The sequence below is a fragment of the Acomys minous genome (assembly GCF_964271855.1).
Source record: "Acomys minous genome assembly, chromosome: 2".
Taxonomy (NCBI): domain Eukaryota; kingdom Metazoa; phylum Chordata; class Mammalia; order Rodentia; family Muridae; genus Acomys; species Acomys minous.
Window position 1 is genome coordinate 133,537,495 of NC_140484.1, and position 21,034 is coordinate 133,558,528.

General features: G+C 43.2%; 1 protein-coding gene across 2 annotated transcripts in view; it reads left to right on the top strand.

Moving 5' to 3' along the window:
* Positions 1–20,565, top strand: part of FCHSD2 (FCH and double SH3 domains 2) — a 177,616-nt gene extending 157,051 nt beyond the window's left edge. For both annotated transcript variants that reach the window (XM_084772004.1, XM_084772005.1), the window contains 7 exons: positions 6,307–6,441; positions 13,810–13,893; positions 14,016–14,193; positions 14,607–14,827; positions 15,604–15,733; positions 15,823–15,905; positions 18,625–20,565. In XM_084772004.1, coding sequence (XP_084628130.1) covers positions 6,307–6,441; positions 13,810–13,893; positions 14,016–14,193; positions 14,607–14,827; positions 15,604–15,733; positions 15,823–15,905; positions 18,625–18,708 — 915 coding nt within the window. In that variant the 3' untranslated portion in view covers positions 18,709–20,565. The remainder of the gene's footprint in view (positions 1–6,306; positions 6,442–13,809; positions 13,894–14,015; positions 14,194–14,606; positions 14,828–15,603; positions 15,734–15,822; positions 15,906–18,624) is intronic.
* The last annotated feature ends 469 nt before the right edge of the window (positions 20,566–21,034 follow it).

Consider the following 21,034-nt stretch of genomic DNA (forward strand, 5'->3'; position numbering starts at 1 on the left):
TCCTGTTTAATTTGAATTTAGATTGCTCTTTTTAAATGTTTTGTTATTAAATAGTTTTTTACATATACACTTATATTATTACACATATGTACAGTAAACTACCTACAGCAAGAAGCAGCATGGAAGAACTAGGAATTATATAAATGTTACATTCATAGTGTTTTGGCTATTTGTATTTGGCAGCCTTGAAGAAAACATCTTGGTGTGTCTAAAATTCTGAATGTAAATCAATATCTATCATATCTCATCATTATCAACTTAAAACATCTATCTAGACCTACAAACATCTTAACCCCTAAACAACTAAGCTTAATTGTAAAACTAAACTATCTAGTCTTCAGCCCCATCAGAGACTTGAGAAAGAATAAAAATTTTTTGAAGATGTATTTATTTATTATGTATACAGTGTTCTGCCTGCATGTGTGCCAGCAAGCCAGAAGAGGGCACCAGATCTTACTACAAATGGTTGTGAGCCACCATGTGGTTGCTGGGAATTAAACTCAAGACCTCTGGAAGAGCAGACAATGCTCTTAACTGCTGAACCATCTCTCTAGCCCAGGGAATAAAATCAATTACCTGAGTTTTTGGTCTTTCTTTCTTTCTTTCTTTCTTTCTTTCTTTCTTTCTTCCTTTCTTTCTTTTCTCTTGGTTTTTCAAGATAGGGTTTCTCTGTGTAGCTTTGGCTGTCCTGGACACACTTTGTAGACCAGGCTGACCTGGAACTCACAAAGATCCACCTGCCTTTACCTCCCGGGTACTGGAATTAGAGGTGTGCGCCACCATACCCTGCTCAGTTTTTCAAGACAAAGTTTCTCTGTGTAGCCTTGGCTGTCCTGGACTCACTTGTAAACCATGCCTGCCTCTGCCTTCCCAGTGCTGGGATTAAAGGCTTGTGCCACCATGCCCTGCTTTAATTTGCTCTTTTATGATTTTTTTTTTTCAGGTAGAAGCTGGGGATATTGATTTTAGACATTTCCCCTTTCTTGTGGAGGCATTTGATTAATATTCCTGCTACATATTCCTTTAGGTTCTTTGCATGGTTCGGCTAGTGTGTTATTCAATTAAAGATACTTTTTAGCTGCTTCTCAGTGTCTTCACTGACTGGTTACTTAGTTACAAGTATGTTGTTGAGTTTCCAAGTTTTGGGGAGGCTTTCCAGATACATTTCTGCTCTTGATTTCTAGTTTAGTGACACTGTAGATGAGTAACATACTTCTGTTCTTTGAAATTACTGAGACTTCTTTTGCGACCCAGTATGCGATATACAAGAGTATGTATTCTGCTGCTGTTGAGTGCTGTGTTCTGCTAATGCAGTTGCAGCTATTTGGTAGATGGCACTGCTTGTGTCTTCCGTATTCTCACTACTCTTATGAGCCCCACCTGATGTGTTATGCCTTAGGGAAAGCAAGTCATTTCCCAACCCTGTGTGAGCTCTAGAGATAATTGTCTCTTCTAGGTGGTTCTATTTCTAGCTTCCACTACTTTATTCATATACATATACTAAGCACCACTCAGCTGAGGACTTGAGGCCTCTGCATATGTCCCAGGATCTGTTTCTGCTCTCCTTGTTACTGCAGTCTGAACTCTAGCCACCTTGGCCTTCTGAACTCCCTGTTTCACTCAAGTCAAAGAGGGGTACACTGTCCTCTGCCCGGAAACTTGTTCTGACAGTAAGTTGAATAAATTGTTTTCCATTCCCCAGACACCGCTGTCTTTCATTGCTTGGCTGCTTGTGTCTTGAAAACTTTCATATGTTTTATCATATTTTTTATGTTATTACATTTATTTATTGGGGGTAGGGCATGCCATATTAATCAAATAGAGGTCAAAGGACAACTTTTGGAGTTCTCAGTTCACTCCTACCATGAGGGTCCCAGGGATGGAGCTGAGTTCATCAAGCTTGGTGGCAAGCACCTTTACCCATGGAGCCATCTTACAGGCGCATGACCTTTTTTTGTTTGTTTGTTTTTGTTTTGTTTGTTTGTTTAGTTTTTCAAGACAGGGTTTCTCTGTACATCCTTGACTATCCTGGACTTACTTTGTAGACCAGGCTGGCCTTGAACTCACAGTGATCCACCTGCCTCTGCCTCCCAAGTGCTGGGATTAAAGGTATGCACCACCACCACCCAGCACGATGACCAGTTTTTGTTCTTTGGTTTTGTTTTTTGACGACCAGCTTTTTAATTTGTTTCTGACATGAGATTCAAATCTGATCCCTAGTATTCCATCTGCTTTGAAACACTGTTTATATATTATCTACTTAGACAGTGTTTGGAGCTAGGGCCTCTGCTCTACAGTTACTTCTCTGTCTGAGTAGAGTTCAGAGGGTCTGCTAGTCAGTTTTCTACAAGTACCTGATTTTCTCTCTGTTGGGTGTCAACAAATTCTTCAGCTGATTCTCTGTGCCTCATAAAACCAGCAAAAAGTAATGACATACTAGGTACCCCCCATTTGCCAAGTGAGTGTTAGGGGTTTAAAATGCATTGCCTCCTTTAATCTTTATGATAGCTCTGGGAAAAAAAGTAGTTGTCCTCATTAGAAAGGTGAAGTCACTGAAGTTTAGAAACCATATGACTTGCCCACGGTCACATACAGCAAGTACATGATATATTCAGTATTTATATCCAGCCTGCCAGTCACTGCTTCCTATCTGTGAGAGCACCCCAAAGCTGAGGGTGCCAAGTAGCAGAAGACAGCCACTAAAAGAACTCCCACACGGTTCTTACTGCCCTTGCCAGAGGGGTAAGCATTTACAACATTTAAGGAAGAAAAAAATGTAAGTATGGCTAAGAAGAACTGTCTTGATTAAAGAAGGAAGGGTTAAGAGTGTAGTCCTTAAGATAAAAAAGTAAAGAAGAGTGGGATTTTAGAAATGTTGGGTCAAGAGAAATGAAAACAGTGAAGAGGGAAAAGAAAGAGATACTATGCTTTAGAAAACTACTAGAGCCACACAAAGCATCTGACAGTGGCTCCTGTTGTCACTAAAGCCTTCTAGTTCTTTCCATGAGAATCAAACATGAACTAAAAACAGAAAAGGCAAAGGAATGTTTATATCAGCCCATGCTGGCAAGAGAAAGTGCTCTGGACTGATTCCCAGTACCAAAGCACAGTACATGTTAACATTCCATATGTATTTTTGGAAACTTGTTCTACCCTGTTTTTATAAATGTTTGAGTATTTTGTGTAATACAGTAAAATGCCTGTAACTTTCCCTAGAGTATGAAAGAAAAGTCTTCTGAATATATGAAATATGTTTAAGAGGCTAGAAAGATGGCTTGGTGGTTAAGAATGTTTGTCCTGCTCCTGCAGAGGACCCAGTTCCCAGCAGCACAACAGGTGGCTAGCATCTACCTGTAACTCAAGCTTCAGGGAATCTGATGCCTCTGGCCAGTACTTAAGTACACACATACACACACACACATACTTTAAATTGTGAAGGAGAAGGAGAAAGAAGAATGAGCAGGAAGAAGAAGAGGAGGAGGAAGGAAGGAAGAAACAGTAGCAGCAGCAACAGCAGCCAGACGCATGCCACACGCCTATAATACCAGCATTGAGGGAGGCAGAAGCAGATGGATCACTTTGAGGCCAGCCTGGTCTACAGAGCGAGTCCAGGACAACCAAGGCTATACAAAGAAACCCTGTCTCTTTGAAAAACCAGAAAAAAAAAGAAAGACAGAGGAGAGAGAGAGAGAGAGAGAGAGAGAGAGAGAGAGAGAGAGAGAGGGAGACTGACTGTGAGAGAGAGAGAGAGAAGACTCTAATATGGTGGCCTTACCTGTAATCTGAGTACTCAAAAAGGAAAAACTGAAGAATTCCAAGTTGAGTCCAGCCTGAGATACATACATTTCAGACCAGTCTGGGATACATAGGAGACTCTGTCTCAAATAAACAACCAAATGAAACCTCTAAAACTCTGTAGCTAGTAAACAATAACTCCCATGAGCCACCTTCAGTCCCAACTAATGCTGTGCAACTTTATATCTGTGACTTTGGCTATTCTTTATACTTCCTAGAAACAGATGGTGATTTAGAGTGACTTAGAGGTTAAGAGCACTGACTGTTCTTCCAGAGGACCCAGGTTCAATTCCTAGCATCCACATGGCAGTTCACAACTGTCCAGAGGAATAGACACCCTCACACATACATTTAGGCAAAACATCAATGCACATTCAAAAAAAGAAGAAAAAGAAAGAAATGGAGTTGGTATTTACTTTTTGTTCTTTTGTTTTGGGGGTTTTGTTTTGTTTGTTTTTCAAGACAGGGTTTCTCTGTGTAGCCTTGACTGTCCGAGACTCACTTTGTAGACCAGGCTGGCCTCGGACTCACAGCAATCTGTGTGCCTCTGCCTCCAGAGTGCTGGGATTAAAGGCGTACACCACTACGCCAGGCGGTATTTATCTTTTTGCAATGGCTTACTTTACTTAGCATAATGTCTTCAAAATATATCCATATAGTAGCAAGTGTAGGCCAACATTCCTTCCTTTTTAAGACTAAGTAATATTCCATTATCTGTGTGTATTGTTTCATTTACCTATTCCTCTACTAGTGGAACTGTGGCTATTGTAATACTGCTACGGTGAACATTAGTTTGTAAACATTTGTTCTAGTCTATGCTTCTGGTACTTTTAGGTGTATACCCAGGGAAATTTTCTGTACTTCTGTGTTTAACTTAAAGAAACATCTTATTTTCCACAGCAGCTGTACCGTTTACAGTCCAACTGCCAGTATATAAGGTTCCAGCTTTGCTACATCCTCAGCAACACCCGGTCTTTTTTCTTTTCTTGATGATAAAGACATTAATGAATGTGGAGTGATATTTCATCGTGGTGGGTTTTAGTTGGCTGGTTTTTATTGTTTTATGGGTTGTGTTTTGAGTGATTGAGGGGTTGGTTGGTTGGTTGTTACAGGGGTTCAGGTAGCCCAGGCTGGCCTGAACTCACTCTATAGTCAAAGATAATCTTCCTGCCTTTGCTACCCAAGTGCTGAGATTACAGGCATGTGTTCCCAAGTGTTACCTTGTAGCCTCGACTAGAATCACACTCAAAGCAGTTCTGACTCAGCCTCCTGAGTGTGGATATTACAGACATGATCCATTGTGCCTGGCTTCATTGTGGGGTGGGGGGATTTGTTTGTTTGTTTGTTTGTTTGCTTGTTTGTTTTGAAACAGAGTCTCTTGTAGCTCCTGCAGGCTTCAGACTTGCTATGTGGCCAAAGATGACCTTGAATTTCTGATTCTCTTGCTTCTGCCTCCTGAGTGCTAAAATTTCAGGCATATCCACCACCACCCATGGGTTTGGGGGTGTGGAGAGTGGAACCCGAGTCTGATTGCATACTCTGCAAGAGTACTCTTAAAAACTGTGCCCATCTCCAGCCTGCCCCTTCACTGTGATTCTGGTAATGTCTTTCAGTAACAGAGCACTTTATCATATTTAACTCTGCTATTGGTTATGGTTTGAGCTCTGTGTTGGGCACTGTATTTTCTCAAAGTAGTGTGTGAATTTGCGTTCCACTTACCATAGCTGTTTCTCCACATCATTGGTAACATGTGGCATCTTTGATGTTTCCTCATGTTAGCATTTTAAAATGCTAAGAGGCCTTTGTTAGCCAGAATTTAACAGCAAAAAGTGAAAGGATACTGATAAAGTACTTCTTGAAATATACTTGAAAAGGTTTGTGACAGAGTCTCATTTAGCTCAAAACCCACTACCTAGCTAAAGACAGCTGTGAATTCTAGCCTCTTCTTCCCAAATGCTTGAATTACTTTATTATTGTTCATACATGTGTGTATATATGTGTGTGCACACACAAATGTGCCTGTGTGTCTCAGTTGTGCACACAAAGGTACCATGGTGTGCATGTGGAGGTCAGAGGACAATCCTTGAGAGGTAGTTCTTTCCTTCCACCATGGGATCTGCTGCTGGAACTCAGAGCATCAAGGTTTGTATGCCAAGTACTTTTACAGAACCACCAGCCTTCCAGCCTGATGGTTTACTTGTTTTTAAAGACACAGTCTCTCGAAGTAGCCCCAAGTGGTCTGAAACTGTGTAGACCAGGCTGACCTCAAATTCATAAAGATTTGCCTGCCTCTGCCTCCTGGGTGCTGGGATTAAAGACGTGTACACTACACCTGACCCAGCATTTCACTCTGGTCTTTTATAATATGTAAAATGGGATTGAGGATAGTCATCTGAATAGGTGGTTGAATAGATAAATTAATATTTTGAAGCAGATTTCCTTTTTTTTTTTCTATTTTCTACCATTTTCATGAAATAAGCAAAGTAGCCAATGGCTTCTAATTTTTCCTAGCTTAATGCAGATGCCGAAAGAGAAGAAGGAGAAGAGTTTGAAGATAATATGGATGTTTTTGATGACAGCAGCTCCAGCCCTTCTGGCACCTTAAGAAATTACCCACTCACCTGCAAAGTTGTTTATTCCTATAAGGTTTGTATCTCCCCATATATCTGTATAGTAAATTGTGACAGCTCTAAGAATAAATGAAACTGCATCTGCTTACACTATGCTGAATAGCATAAAGCTGCCCTTTGTTGATAGCATCAGGATGTGGTGGTGACATGTTGGGTCCCTGCCATCAGACTTTTCTGCTTAAACCCCTGTCTCTGATGCTCTGAGCTACTCAACTGTACACTTGGTCTCTGTGAGCCTGTTTTGTATTTTTTAAGGAGTTTTGTTGATTTTAAGGGATTCTTGATTTGTTTGTTTTCCTGTATCATAGGAGCAGTATTCACTAGGAACACTAAGTAACACTCCATAACAAAGCACTAAGCATAGTACCTGGCATCCAATAAATTCTCAGTGGCTAGAGCTCACACCCCAGCTTGGCAAAGACCCTCCTTTAGGATGCCCCTCAAAATTAAAACTAGAGGGAAATGTCTTATAGAGCAGTTGTAGAAAAAAATCCACTATGGTAGGGAGTGGCTGCAGTTCAAACTCCAGGAGCATCCAGTGCCTAACCCTAAACATCTTTGCACTGGTCCTTCCTTCTGCCTAGAGCTCTGTCTCCTCAATCTCAGCTGCCTGCCTCTCTCCCTGCAGGAGAGATGACTCAGCAGTTAGAAGCTATTCTTTCCCTTACAGAGGGCACAAGTTCAGTTCCCAGCATCCACATAGGGCGCAAGTTAGAAGCTATTCTTTCCCTTTCAGAGGGCACAAGTTCAGTTCCCAGCATCCGCATAGGGCGCAAGACAGCCACAACCAGAGGTCCAACTCCAGACCTCTGGCCTCTGAGGGCAACTACACTTATACCCATACACATAAATAAAATAAAATAAGTATTATTTAAACTTCCTTCAGAAAAGAAAAAATGTACCGCCTAAGGTCAGCCTACTCTGACCCATTGTCCTCTTTCATTTATTATGACAGTCACTGTTTAACAGTTGTAATCCATTCTTAAGAATGCAGCATTAGGCTGGGCGGTGGTGGCGCACACCTTTAATCCCAACACTCCACTCGGGAGGCAGAGGTAGATAGGTCGCTGTGAGTTCGAGGCCAGCCTGGTCTACAAAGCATGTCCAGGACAGCCAAGGCTACACAGAGAAACTCTGTCTCGAAAAACCAAAAAAAAAAAAAGAATGCAGCATTAATCACAGGGTGGTGGTGGCACACACACCTTTAATCCCAACACTGCACTCGGGAGGCAGAGGCAGGCAGATCCCTGTGAGTTTGAAGCCAGCCTGGTCTACAGTGCCAGTCCAGGATAGCCAAGGCTACACAGAGAAACCCTGTCTAGAAAAAATCAAAACAAAACAAAACAAGAATGCAGCATTAAATTATTTCAGTGGCATGCAAGCAGAGTGTCCATAGCCTGATAGTAGAACCCACTGCTCATTGAATTGTGTGCTCTATATGGTTTACTACTGCTCATCAGGCCATAATGAACAAAGCAAATGAGACTAAACCCAGCACAAGAGACAGTGATGCAATCAATGATAGAATAAGCTTGAGAAGTGCAGGGCTGCTGCTTTATAGTATATGTGTATGTGGTGGAGTCTTATGTAGCCCAGGTTAGCCTCAAACCCACTTGTAGCTGTGGATCATCTTAAATTCCCAATCCTACTGCCTCTACCTCCCAAGTGTTGGAATTGCATGTATGTACCTTCTGGGTCAGCTCTATGGTAAAGATTTTTTTTTTTAAGATTTATTTATGTATTTTGTATAGTGTTCTGCCTGCACACCAGAAGAGGGCACCAGATCTCATAGATGGTTGTGAGCCACCATGTGGTTGCTGGGAATTGAACTCGGGACCTCTAGAAGAGCAGATGTTGCTCTTAACCACTGAGCCATCTCTTCAGCCCGTAAAGATTTTATTTTGAGTAGGAGGTCTATATTCTAATACATCACTAAGCAGAATGTAGCAACATATGCCTAGAATCCCAACACTCAGGAGCTTGAATCAGGAAGAGCAGAAGATAATGCTAGCCTGGGCTACACCAAAAATTCCAGGCCAATCTGTGTCAAAAAATGAACAAATAGTATAAGTAAAGAAAGAAATAGTACAGTAGATTCGTAAGCCTTTGCCATGTCCTATTATGCTGTTTAGTCTGCATAACAATATATGCTATAGTTCTATATGACTGGCCACATGGGTTTATTTATACAGTCACTGCCACAAGCATGTGAGCATTGAGTGTTACACTATGGTATCAAGATGGCTACAACATTATTCAGTGACAAATTTTCATCTCCATTCTAATTCTATTTTTTGAAATAAGTCTCACTCTGTAGCCTGTGATACCTTGTGGAAGTCTTCTTGCCTCAACCTCCCAAGGACTGGGATTACAGACAAATACTACCATTGTAATCTAACAGTACCACTGCATATGTTGTACACTCCATAACATCACAGAGCACACAGTTGGTCATTTACAACCAGCTAAAATGAATCTTACCTATTTTCATATGTCTTTGTCTGGATGAAGATCCACAAGAACAGAAACTCTGTGTGCTTTGTCTGTGTGTGTGTTCAGCACATGTGACAGTGCCTGGGCACAGTAAATGATTGTAGAATGAGAAAATGAATGATACAAGGAAGGTATGAACAAATAAATCTGACCCCCATGTAGTAAGACACAGTAGAAGAGTACCAAAGGGGAGAGTGTAGAGAGCGTCTTCAGCTACTGTGCATGGACACCTCACCACCACTGTGTGCTGACAGTTGGCTTACATCTACTACTCAATACCAGTCGTTGTGGGCTTTTTTCAGTTTGGCATCCGTTTGTTAAATGTAAACATTTTCCTAGAAGGGTTAGTGCTTTTACCAATGTAGCTTGCTTTTAATAATCTTGTAAAAATGTGGAATCAACTTCTGAGATACTTGGAAAGGTCTTCCAAAGTATAAAGTCCAAATTATTTCCTGATGCTGTTACTTCTTATTTTTATACTTACTTGGGAGTTCCAGAAAAAAGATTTGTGATACTTAAAAGGAGAGTCCTGAGTGCCCATCTGATTTCAGACATCTCACACTCTTCCCCTTCCCTTCTGCTGATAGATCCAGGCATTTCCCTATGGTAAACCACACTAGAAAAATGTGTCTGTGGATCAGAAGTTTAGCTCAGGCTAAACTTGAAAACAACAACAAGGAAGGAAAAGAAAAGACAGGGAAGGAAGGAAGGAAGAAAGAAACTATAAGCTGGGCATGGTGGTGAGCTCCTTTAATCCCAACACTGAGGGAAGCAGATACAGGTGGATTTCTGTGAGTTCAGCCCAGCCTGGTCTACAAAGCAAGTCTAGGATAGCCAAGGCTACACAGAGAAACCCTGTCTTGGGGGAATGAACAGAAACCGTTAAGCTCGTTAGTAGAGTACTTCACTAACAAGCTAGGCTCTGGATTCAAATCCCCAGCACAGGGGCCAGTGCTTGATCCCTATAATTTCAGCAGAGGCTGGCAGATCTCTGTCCGAGGCCAGCCTTGGCTACAAAGCAGGTCCAGCGCAGCCAAGGCTACACAGAGAAACCCTGTCTCAAAACAAACAAACAAAAACCTAAGATTTTTTCTTTTTTTAAAAAAAGAACTGTGTGGTACATGCCTTTAATGCTAGCACTGTGGACACAGACAAGCAGATATTTGTGAGTTCCAGGCCAACCAGATCTACAAAATGAGACCCTAGATCGAAGGGAGAAAAACAGAACTTGTTATTGATGTCAAATACAAAGGAAGAGTACCAAATTGTATGTGTATCTCCACAACCTGTGTGCACACTCTTCAGCTTTCTATAGTAAATAAGCCTGGCTTAAAGCAGACAAAATACAGAAATTTAGAGATAAGTGGGAATGGATTTCTGACTCGCTGAATAATTTAATAGCCATTTATTAACTACTTGCTCTCCATAGTTGGAATAAGAGAATAAAGAAACATAGTCCTGCTTCAAGTCATTCTAAAAGGAAACCCACAGGGATGAGCGACTAACCAGTGCCATGCGTGGAAGTCAGTGTCCAAGACGTGCAGCGGTCTCTCAGAAGTAAAAGGAAAGAAGCAAGTAGCTTCTGTTCTGGGGACACATGAGCTGTGCCACAAATGACAATCTCTTCAGTAACTCTATAAGGAAAAGCTTGTCAAATGTCCCATTCACTTAACAAATAGGTGAACTCTATCTACCAGCAGTGTTTTGATAGATAGATAGATAGATAGATAGATAGATAGATAGATTGATTAGAGATAGGTAGGAATGTGACATTGATTTTTAAAAAAAGAAAGAAAACTTCTACCCTTAATGTACCTTATATTCTAGTTGGGGATAGTGTGGGAAGGACCCTAAACATCAAAGACATCTTTTTAAAAATATTTTTATGTATATTTTGCCTGCATGTGTGTCTATGTACCACGTTTGTGCCTGGTGCCCACAGAGGCCAGAAAAGGGTGTCAGGTCCACAGGAACTGGAGTTACAAACAGTTGTGAGCTGCCCTGGGAGTGCTGGAAATTAAACCCAGGCTCTCTGCGGGTGTAGCGAGTGCTCTAACAGCTAAGTCATCTCTCCAGCTCTTCAACGGCATCTTACGTGCTTTTGCCCATAGAAATAGACCGAAGGGCTGGAGAGATGGCTTAGAGGTTAAGAGCACTGTCCGTTCTTCCAGAGGTCCTGAGTTCAGTTCCCAGCAACCACACAGTGGCTCCACAACCATCTATAATGAGATCTGGTGCCTTCTTCTGGCAGGCAGGCACACATGCAGGCAGAGCATTGTATAATAAATAAATAAATCTAAAAAAAAAAAAAAGAAAGAAAGAAATAGACTGAAGCTGGACTTAACATTTAGAGCAATTTAACCTACCCATTAGAAAGACAGAGGAGGGCTAGCAGACAGAGATCAAAGGGAAGAAACAGGAACGAAGAACACAGTGTGTTCAGAGAACAGGAAAAATTATTATGGCTCAAGGTGTTGAGAGGCCCACAGGGCCTCTCCCTGCAGATCTTACACACCATCTCTCTGGTGCTTGCTTTTGTCAGCCTACTGCTGCAAAGCTAGATATAGGTCCATGTTTAAAGGTGTTCTGAGCCCTGTGGTGATAGCACACACTTTTTACCCAGCACTCAGGAGGCAGAGGCAGGTGGATCTGTATGAGTTCAAGGCCAGCCAGGTGTACAGAGTAAGTTTCAGGACAGCCAAAGCTAGAACCCTAGAAAGTTAGAAGGAGGGAAACTGTTTCAAAATCATCAAAAGATTAAAAATAATAAAGGTGTTTTGTCCCCTCCTGCCTTGCTTCACACACACTCAAGTCTAGCTGTATTGATACTAAGTCTTGCATGTACTTAGAAAAATGACTTCATTTCAAAAGTACTTTTTTTTTTTTTGGTTTTTCAAGACATGGTTTCTCTGTACAGCCTTGGCTTTCCTGGACTTACTTTGTAGAACGGCTGGCCTCAAACTCACAGAGATCCTCCTGCCTCTGCCTCCAGAGTGCTGGGATTACAGGCGTTCCCGGCTGCTCAAAGGCACCTTTTGCTAGTGTATTTACTAGTGACTTTGTTGGATTGTTTTTGGTTTTTTGTACCTTTTAAACAGGATGTCGCTTTGTAACCCAGGCTAGCCTAGAACTCTTCTTCTTGTCTCAGCCGGAATTGAGTCTTGTGTCACCTTGCCTGACACACAATAATGAAGTAACAGAGTAACAAAACAAAACAAAAATTCCACTTAAAAAATATAAAGTGTAAATAAATAGACGTTTTCTTCATAACCTATCATTGGAGTGTTCTTTCTTTCTTTTTTTTTTGGGGGGGGGGGTTGGTTTGGTTTGGTTTTGGTTTTTTTGTTTTGTTTTGTTTTTCGAGACAGGGTCTCTCTGTGTAGCCTTTGTAGACCCAGCTGGCCTCGAACTCACAGCGATCCGCCTGCCTCTGCCTCCCAAGTGCTGAGATTAAAGGCGTGCGCCACCACCGCCCGGCTGGTTTTGGTTTTTTGAGACAGGGTTTCTCTGTGTAGGCTCTGTCCTGGACTCACTCTGTAGACCAGGCTGGCCTCAAACTCACAGTGATCCTCCTGCCTCTGCCTCCCAAGTGCTGGGATTAGAGGCGTGCGCCACCACTGCCCAGCCCATTGGAGTGTTCTTAGTCATCATTCATCTTCAGTCCTGTTTCTGTGTCAGAAAGCTATGACATCATCCATATCTGAGTTTTAATGCAATGGGAAATAGGTTCAGGAAGTGACTAGCTTTCACCACCAGTTGTGGTGCAGCGTACCAGTTGATTTAGCACTCAGTAAGCGGATGCAAGAGGATCAGAAATTCAAGGTCTTCAAGGTCCTCTGCTACATAGCAAACTTGAGGTCAGCTTGGGCTACATGAGATCCTGTATCCAAAAAAAAGTGACTTGCTTTATTACCTTCTTTTTGTTTATTTGTATAATTTGGAGATATTTTATATTTGAAAGCTTTGTGTGATAGTGGGACTTGGGGAAAGCTTTGAAGGCTTTTTACTAGAGAACCAGAAGATGAGGGTCACATGTTGTCAGCCTTGGTAGAGGCAGGCTCGCTCTTGCCTCCCCCCCTCTACTCCCTCCCCCCCCCTCTCTCGCTCTCTCTCTCGCTCTCGCTCGCTCTTGCTCTCTCTCGCTCTCTCTGTGGAGTTCCTTATGGAGCATCTGAGTTTCCTCCAGGCTCTGTGTCTCAAAAGCAGACATGATGGCGGATGCCATCTGAGACGGTAAAGCTGCGACACCTAATGGAGAAGCATCCATGTGGATCAGCCCAGTCTCCACACTCAAGGTGGAGCAAAACCCAGCCTCAGTCATTTGCTTGCTCATAACTTTCTTCTTTCGGCCACAACTTTACAGTGGTCGCAGAGGAGCCCTGAGCACTGCTCAAGCCGCACACGATCCATGTACATAGTGTCCGCGTTTCCACTGCATGCACTTCCATGACAGCCTCTGGTAGCACTTCCATTCAAGTGCCTTCTCTGTTACTTATGCCTCCCAGGTCATCTTGGTTCTGTGCTTATACTTGCCACATTGACCACCATTCTTCAGAGAATGGCAGGAGTGACATTTGAAGTAAATGGAGGCATTGTGCTGAGAAACTTGTGGCAGATAAGCGAGCTGGAGCCAACATCCAGGCCCTCTGCTCCAGCATGGCACTCTGCTCACTGAACCTGATTACCTCTTGAGGATCCAATTTCTGTTGCAGTTTTATTTTGTTTAGTTTTCTGAAGTAAAACTTCACCTCATCATGATAGTTTTACAATACTGAAATTTTGTTTCTCAAAGTCATTTCAATATTTTGATCCCTGGCTTTTGTTATGACCAGCTCACATCTGCTCTTTATCTAACCTTTTTGATTTTGTCCATGGCCATCCTACATTGCAGGCTTCTCAACCAGATGAGTTGACCATTGAGGAACATGAGGTGTTAGAAGTGATTGAAGATGGAGATATGGAAGACTGGGTAAAGGTATATTCCTTTGCTCATATCACCCCTTCTTGTGATGTTTTAGGCATTTGTTTTGGTTCTTGGTATGCTCTGTCCAAGTTGAATGTACAAACCTGTCGTCCCCAACCCTGTCTTTTACACAGGCTCGAAATAAAGTTGGCCAAGTGGGTTATGTGCCAGAAAAGTACCTACAGTTTCCCACCTCGAACAGCCTACTGAGCATGCTGCAGTCTTTGGCTGCTTTGGACAGTCGGTCACACACGTCCAGCAATTCCACGGAAGCAGAGCTGGTTTCAGGCAGCCTGAATGGAGATGCCAGTGGTAAAGACTAAAATAAGATACTCAATCTGGTCATGGTTTCAACCTAAGCTAGAACCTGGAAGTGAGGCTTCAGTAGGTTTAAAAGCACGTTACATCCTTTGTCTTCCTATATTTGACAGCACTAGCCCTGTTCAGTAGAAGCATAATTACTTTCAGTGAGGAAAAACTTAAAACTTATCCTCTCTTGTGTGATGCTTGCTAGTTGTCATGGAACAAGGGTGGTTGTAAAATTAGTCCATCTGGCTAGACATGTTGTGCACACCTGTTATCCTAACAGCTGGGAGTGTGAAGCAGGAGGATTGTTGGCAAGTTTGAGACCAGCCTCAGCTCCAGAGAAGACCTTATCTCAAGATCTAGGACAAAAGCAGTACATCTGACTGTTCCTTACCACCTTATCTTTCTCTCACTTCCAGTCTGTTTTGTGAAAGCACTTTACGATTATGAGGGCCAGACAGACGATGAGTTGTCCTTTCCTGAGGGAGCAATTATCCGTATCTTGAACAAAGAAAACCAAGATGATGATGGCTTCTGGGAAGGGGAGTTCGGTGGGCGAATTGGCGTTTTCCCATCGGTGCTAGTGGAAGAACTCTCAGCCTCAGAGAATGGCGACACTCCGTGGACAAAAGAGATCCAGGTACATGAGAGGAGAAAAATAGACAAGCCTCGTCCTCGTTTCACTCAGTAGCCAGGTGTCTGCATGACTGCATTTGGAAAACTAGAGGCTTGTCAGGACCTATTAGAAAATGACCATCTTACACCTCATTCTCGTTCCACACTGTTTTCTCTGAATTCATTAAAATACTAAATTTCATCATTTAAAAGGTGGCTTTGCTGGAGAGAAAGAAGCTAGGGAGAGGGCGTAAGTCTCTGTCTAACTTCAGCAGTATGGCCTAACCTGGCCCTTCTACCTCATGAGAACCCCTGCCTCTTCCAGCCTCTACCAGAGCTCTAGGGGGCTCAATTTCCCTACCACTGCCAAGTGTGGTTTTACAGGAACGTGTCAGTTTAATGTGTCCTCTTGGGAGTTCTGTTCCAGCAAGCCTGGCAGAGGGACAGTTAAAGCATGTGATTGTGACTGCTTACACTGACATGTAAAAAACCTAGGGAAGTCAGGAACTCAACCAATGATTTGTCCCCCATTTTATTCTTCACAATTTCAACTGAATTGCCTAATAGAAAACCCCAGTGAATGGCTTAACTTGGTAACTGTTTAAGATAGACTCAGTAGAATAATGAAATACAACACAACACTGAAGCTTTGGGGTTTATTTTAGGCCCATTTGCTTCTGTGAGGCTGACGGTTATCAGCTATAACTTAGCTCCTAAGAAAGGGAAGGCATGCTGAGCAGTGAAGCAGCCAAGCTCTCCTTCCTAGGAGATCACCTAGTAACCCTACCTCCTGTGCTGCAGATCTCTCCATCCCCCAAGCCGCACACATCCCTGCCTCCACTGCCGCTGTATGACCAGCCTCCCAGCAGCCCTTATCCCAGTCCAGATAAGAGGAGCTCCCAGTTCTTCACCCGGTCTCCTTCAGCCAATGGTAAGAGTCCTGGGCATGTGCCCCTCAAACTCGTATCTACACTACATCTTAACTGCTCATTCATCAACCTCTTGGATTCTCTTCCTCAGAAAACAGCCTTCATGCTGAATCACCAGGATTCTCACAGGCATCAAGGCAGACCCCTGACACCTCATATGGCAAGCTACGGCCTGTAAGTCTCCTATCTTGAAGGGTTATAGATTACATAGTGCTTACAAATTTAAAGTGAGATATTCATTTTTTCCCCTGTGATCCCTTTTTTATTACTGATGTCATGCAGTGGTTTGGGGAAGTAAAAAGAACTATAAGAAAGAAAGGCTAGAAAATGAGCTGGATGTAGTGGTGCATGCCTTTAACCCCAGCACTCAGGAGGCAAAGGCAGAGGAGTTTCTATGAGTACTGAGCTAGTATGGTCTGTATTAGCATAATCTAGGCCAGACCCTATCTTAAAAAAAAAAAAAAAGGTGTTGGAGGGATGGCTGAGCAATTAAGAGCACTTGCTGCTATTGCAGAGGGCCTGAGTTTTGTTTTCAGCACTGGTTGCTCTTCCAGAGGACCTGGGTTCGATTCCCAGCACCCCCATGACTGCTCATAGCCATCTGTAACTCTAGCTCCAGGGCTCCAGGGCCCTGTTTTGGCCTTCAGGGATGCTGCTGGCACATGGTACACAGACATGCATGCAGTCAAAACACTCATACACATTTCAGTACATTTTTTAAAAAGAACCTGTTTTTCTGGTTTTTTTTTTTTTTGAAGGGCTTTGAAATAAGATATACTTCATGACCTCAGAGAACTTATGTTTGAAGGATATATTCTGACAAGTAGCTATCTGTGCAGTGAGTTTGTTAGCCTGCACTCTGCTCTCACTGCACTCTTACCTACCACCCACTCCTAGGCCTTAGCCTGAAAACTGGTAAGCTACAGGATATGAGGCAATTTTATTTTATCCAAATTTAATACCTTAATTCATTCCTTGATCCACTGACTTCATACATTCAGCAGATGTGTATTGGAGTTATGGGTCTCTATTTTAATTCTCATTGTTATGGGAAGACTTTGTAAGGTGAAGAACAGGACAGCATGTTGGCTGCTTATACATTTTGCAAACCTTGCTACTGGCCGAGCAAGGTGCACATGCCTGTAATTTCTAACAATTGAGAAGCTGAGGTAGGAGAACCATGAGTTCAAAACCAGCCTAGACTATAATAATAACAAGACCTTGTGTCAAAAGAAAAAAAAAATTACTCTAGCAGCTTAGTAAAAGAGTGTGGAAGGAAGCTGCACGCCTTTAATCCCAGCACTTGGGAGGCAGAGGCAGACAGATCTCTTGAGTTCTCAGCTAGCCTGGTCTACAGAGTGAGTTCCAGGACAGCCAAGGTCACACAGAGAAACCCTGTCTCAGAAGAACAAAAGAGTTCTTCTGGGGGATGAGAGGGAGGAAGGAAGCAGAACACATGAGGGGAGCCACCGGGAGGCTGGAGCAGATAGTGGTAGCAAGACTGCAGGTGAGGGGGAGTGAAGTAAAGCAGACTCACCTGTCCATCTGTAGATGCACCTCATGCCTCTGTCTCTCGGCTGCATCTGTTGAAGCCGCCGAACTTAGTCTTCCCAGGCGATCTCATCTTCTCACATCACCGTGAAAACCCTTCCCATACCAACAACTCCCACGTTTATATCTCTCTCGTAAGCTTCAGATTTGTGGGATCACAGCTTAAATTTCCCAAACCCTGCAAACTCAGCAAAATGGAATTAAATCTCTTCCCTTCTGCACTTGTTCCCTCTCCATCTTGCCTGTGTAGGTAAGTGGAAGCCACGCCCTCCCCTATGCCCTGGAATCATTCCTGCTGCCTCCTACCCCTCAACACAAAGACAGTTTTGCTGGTTTTACTCTCAGAACTCCCACTCCTCTGCGCTATTCAGATTAGCATCTGCTTCATCTCAATGACCAGAACATCTCCTAAGTCCTCTTCCAAGTACTTTTGCCCACTTACAGTCTCTTCTCAAGCTGTTGAGTCATGTTTTCCTACCCAGATCGGACACTCCATACAACCAACCAAAACCTCTGCCTATAGAATGGAACCGAAGTTTCTTGTTTCTTTTCTTTCTTATTTAACCCCTTTTTTCAGTGCTGGGGATTGAACCCAGAGCCTTGAGCCTGCTAAGCAAGCACTGTACCACTGGGCTGCATTTCCAGCCCCATGTTTTTGAGTTTGGTTTAGTTTTTTAAACAAAAATCTGACAGTATAGCCCAAGCTGGCCTCATCTTTCTCCAATCCTCCCACCTCTGCTTCCTGCATGCTGGGATTACAAGCATGTCCCACCGTGCCTGCCTATCCAAGGTTCCTAAGGTAACTTAATAAGGCCTTTCCCGCCAGGCGTGATGGCGCACGCCTTTAATCCCAGCACTCAGGAGGCAGAGGCAGGTGGATCGCTGTGAGTTCGAGGACAGCCTGGTCTACAAAGTGAGTCCAGGACAGCCCAGGCTAACACAGAGAGACCCTGTCTCGAAGAAAAAAACAAAACAAAACAAAACAAATAAGGCCTTTCTCTACTTGCCCCAGCCCACCTCTCCAGCCCCCGTGGCTCTCCTCAGAGACATGGTGAAGCAGGTCCAGTCCCTGTATTGTGTCATCTTTGCCCCCCCCCCCAGGCCTTTCCTTTGGAAAAGGGCTTTAGGACTACAGCAACTTGGGACTTCCAGGGTAACAAGCAATCTGACCTGACATTTCATGCAGAATGGGGCCTGCTGTTCAGGGGAAGGAGCACACGGAATGCTGAGAGCATTTCCTGGGCCCTCAGGTGTCAGTGTCCATAAAGAGCAGCATTGGAGCTTTCCATGTGACAGAGTCTGAATCAGGAAGCTGACAATCCTGAAATTGTCTCTTGCTCAGGTTCGGGCAGCACCCCCACCACCCACACAGAACCACCGCCGGCCAGCTGAGAAAATGGAGGACGTGGAGATCACACTGGTGTGACAGTGGGTTTACCTTCCGTTACTGCTACAATCACGGCCAGGCTTGGAGTTTGGCCAGTCTTGTTTTTAGGCACCTTTGCATGATGATGGCTCTTGAGCAGAGCAAAACTGAGGAGGATTCTATGTGACTGGTTGGCCTGATTGTGCCTTTTTTGTTGTCATTTTCCATGTCATCTCTCCTATCATAGCACAAGTCATAGTGGGTCCTAGAAGCAGAGGGGAGCAGCTCTCATGCCTTATGGAGGCCCATTTTTATATGAGACTCAAGGCCAGGCCTAGATCCAGGGCACAGACCGAGATTACCAATCATGTGCACTCGTACAGTATATTACTGTGGCCACGAGGCTGTGGCAAAGATCTCATCTCTCTTCAAGTGGATTTTGCTCTTCTGATTAAGAATTAATCAGATCACGTTAGCTGTATAAGGAAGCAGGAGGGATCCAGGAGAGGCTGGCTCCTCCCCGAGGTTCATTCCCATACTGAAAATGCAACCTTACTGGGAAGAAAGTGGACTGCCTGAGCTTAGCGCCAATGCATTAATGCACATCTCTTCCACAACTAACAGATTTAAAATAACAGTGTCCTTTGTATTAATATTTATGCCATTCATTTAGTATTAGTGGGCTAACCTGGAGGGGCTGAAGCCACATCTTGCCCATCACATAGAGTATAGAAGAGAGGCTATGGAAGAAGCAAAAATGGAGCTTCCACATCTGAAATGAGCCACTTTAATGTTCTTTTTGTCTTTGGGTATTTTTTCCTCTTGGTTTTTACAGCGTATACCCTCTGACCAGTATCCTTTGAACCCAAGTGTCTGGCTACATTGAGGACAGAGGCCTATATTGCTCAGCTTCTCTACTGGGAAGGCCCTTATATTATTTTATCCCCAAGCCTGACATCTGGGTTGTGACTGGTGCAGACCAGCTTCAGGTCCCACTGCCCTGACATTTGTCTGAGGTGAAGAACCTGTGGGCCCCGGAGGAAACCTTCTTTCTGTGGAAAGGATGAAGGACTGCACACCAGCACGGGTGAGACCAAGCAAACAGCACCTCCTACAGGTCGTGGAAGAGCTGCATGGTGCTCCCTTTGGCTTCAGCAGCAGGGCCCAGAAGGGCTGCCCACTCTGGACTTGTAGGTCTTCTTGACCCAGGGAACAAAGTGATGTTTGCCAATTCTCCCTTACCTTGGTTAGGAAATGAAATCCACAGATTGAAGGTTGTGTGATGTTTTGGTATCTCCATCCCTCCTGAGACTCTCTAAGTGTTCACATGTCCCCGTGGGATTTTTGACTGATGTCAGACTGAAGGGATTCTCAGTCATTTGATCACTTTAGCAGTGACACTCTGATGAGTCTTCTCCATGGATTTGGATTTTTGGTTTTTTGCATTTCTTTATCTGTTGATCTATTTGAGGTCTTTTTATGTTTATCAAACTTATTCTTAAGTTTAAAAAAATTAAATGGGTGTTTTTTACGATTTTCAAATTTGCTGATCTTCAAAGTGCTTATAATAGAGCAGTTCCTGCCACCCAGTCTTGTACTCTCTTTAGCTAACCAAATTGTCCTTGGATTTGAGTTTTCCCATAACCTCAGAGTTATTTGAACTCTTTTGTTATATTTTAAAATATTTTTCGGAAGAGCTGCTAATTTTATTTTAAGAAACAAAGTTGTAAAAATATGCCTCCTTTTTAAAAAGAAAAAAATAACCCTTCTCTCCAGGCCGAATAACCCGGCGTCACCGTGCACGTGCACAGGTCAGGGCTCAGAGGGGCCTCCGTGCAGATGCGCTTTCTTTACAGTGGCTGTAAAAAGTTTGTATTTATTATGTATAAAATGTTGAATAATAAAAAATGGAATTAAGTTTTCCAAGTGTCCTGACTTTAGAAAAAAAAAAGTTGATTAAACAGGCTTTGAGAGAGTGGAGTGGGGCAAGGCTGCTTAAACACTTATGTTCAGAGAGCAGGAAGTGAGTCTACCTAGGCAACACAGATCCTAATACTATTCTATTCCAACAAGAAGAAAGAAAAGACAGGTTGTGTATTTGAGGCCAGGACTATAAAATGAGACCTGTCTGATCTGGTTACAGGCTGAGACTCTGGCTTCTCAACAACCACAAACAAGAACTAGAGCCCAGCACGTACCTGGAGCAGTGCTAATCCTGGGCACGTATTTGCTCTGCTTATTTAGGGCAATGCTATCTAATACTCTGGGGTTTATGTCATCCTTTTATTTTCTATCTTTGTTTTTGTTATTACCTTTTTAAGTATGCATATGATATGTATGTAAGTGCAAGTATGTATGTGTATGCCATCGTACACATTTGGGGATC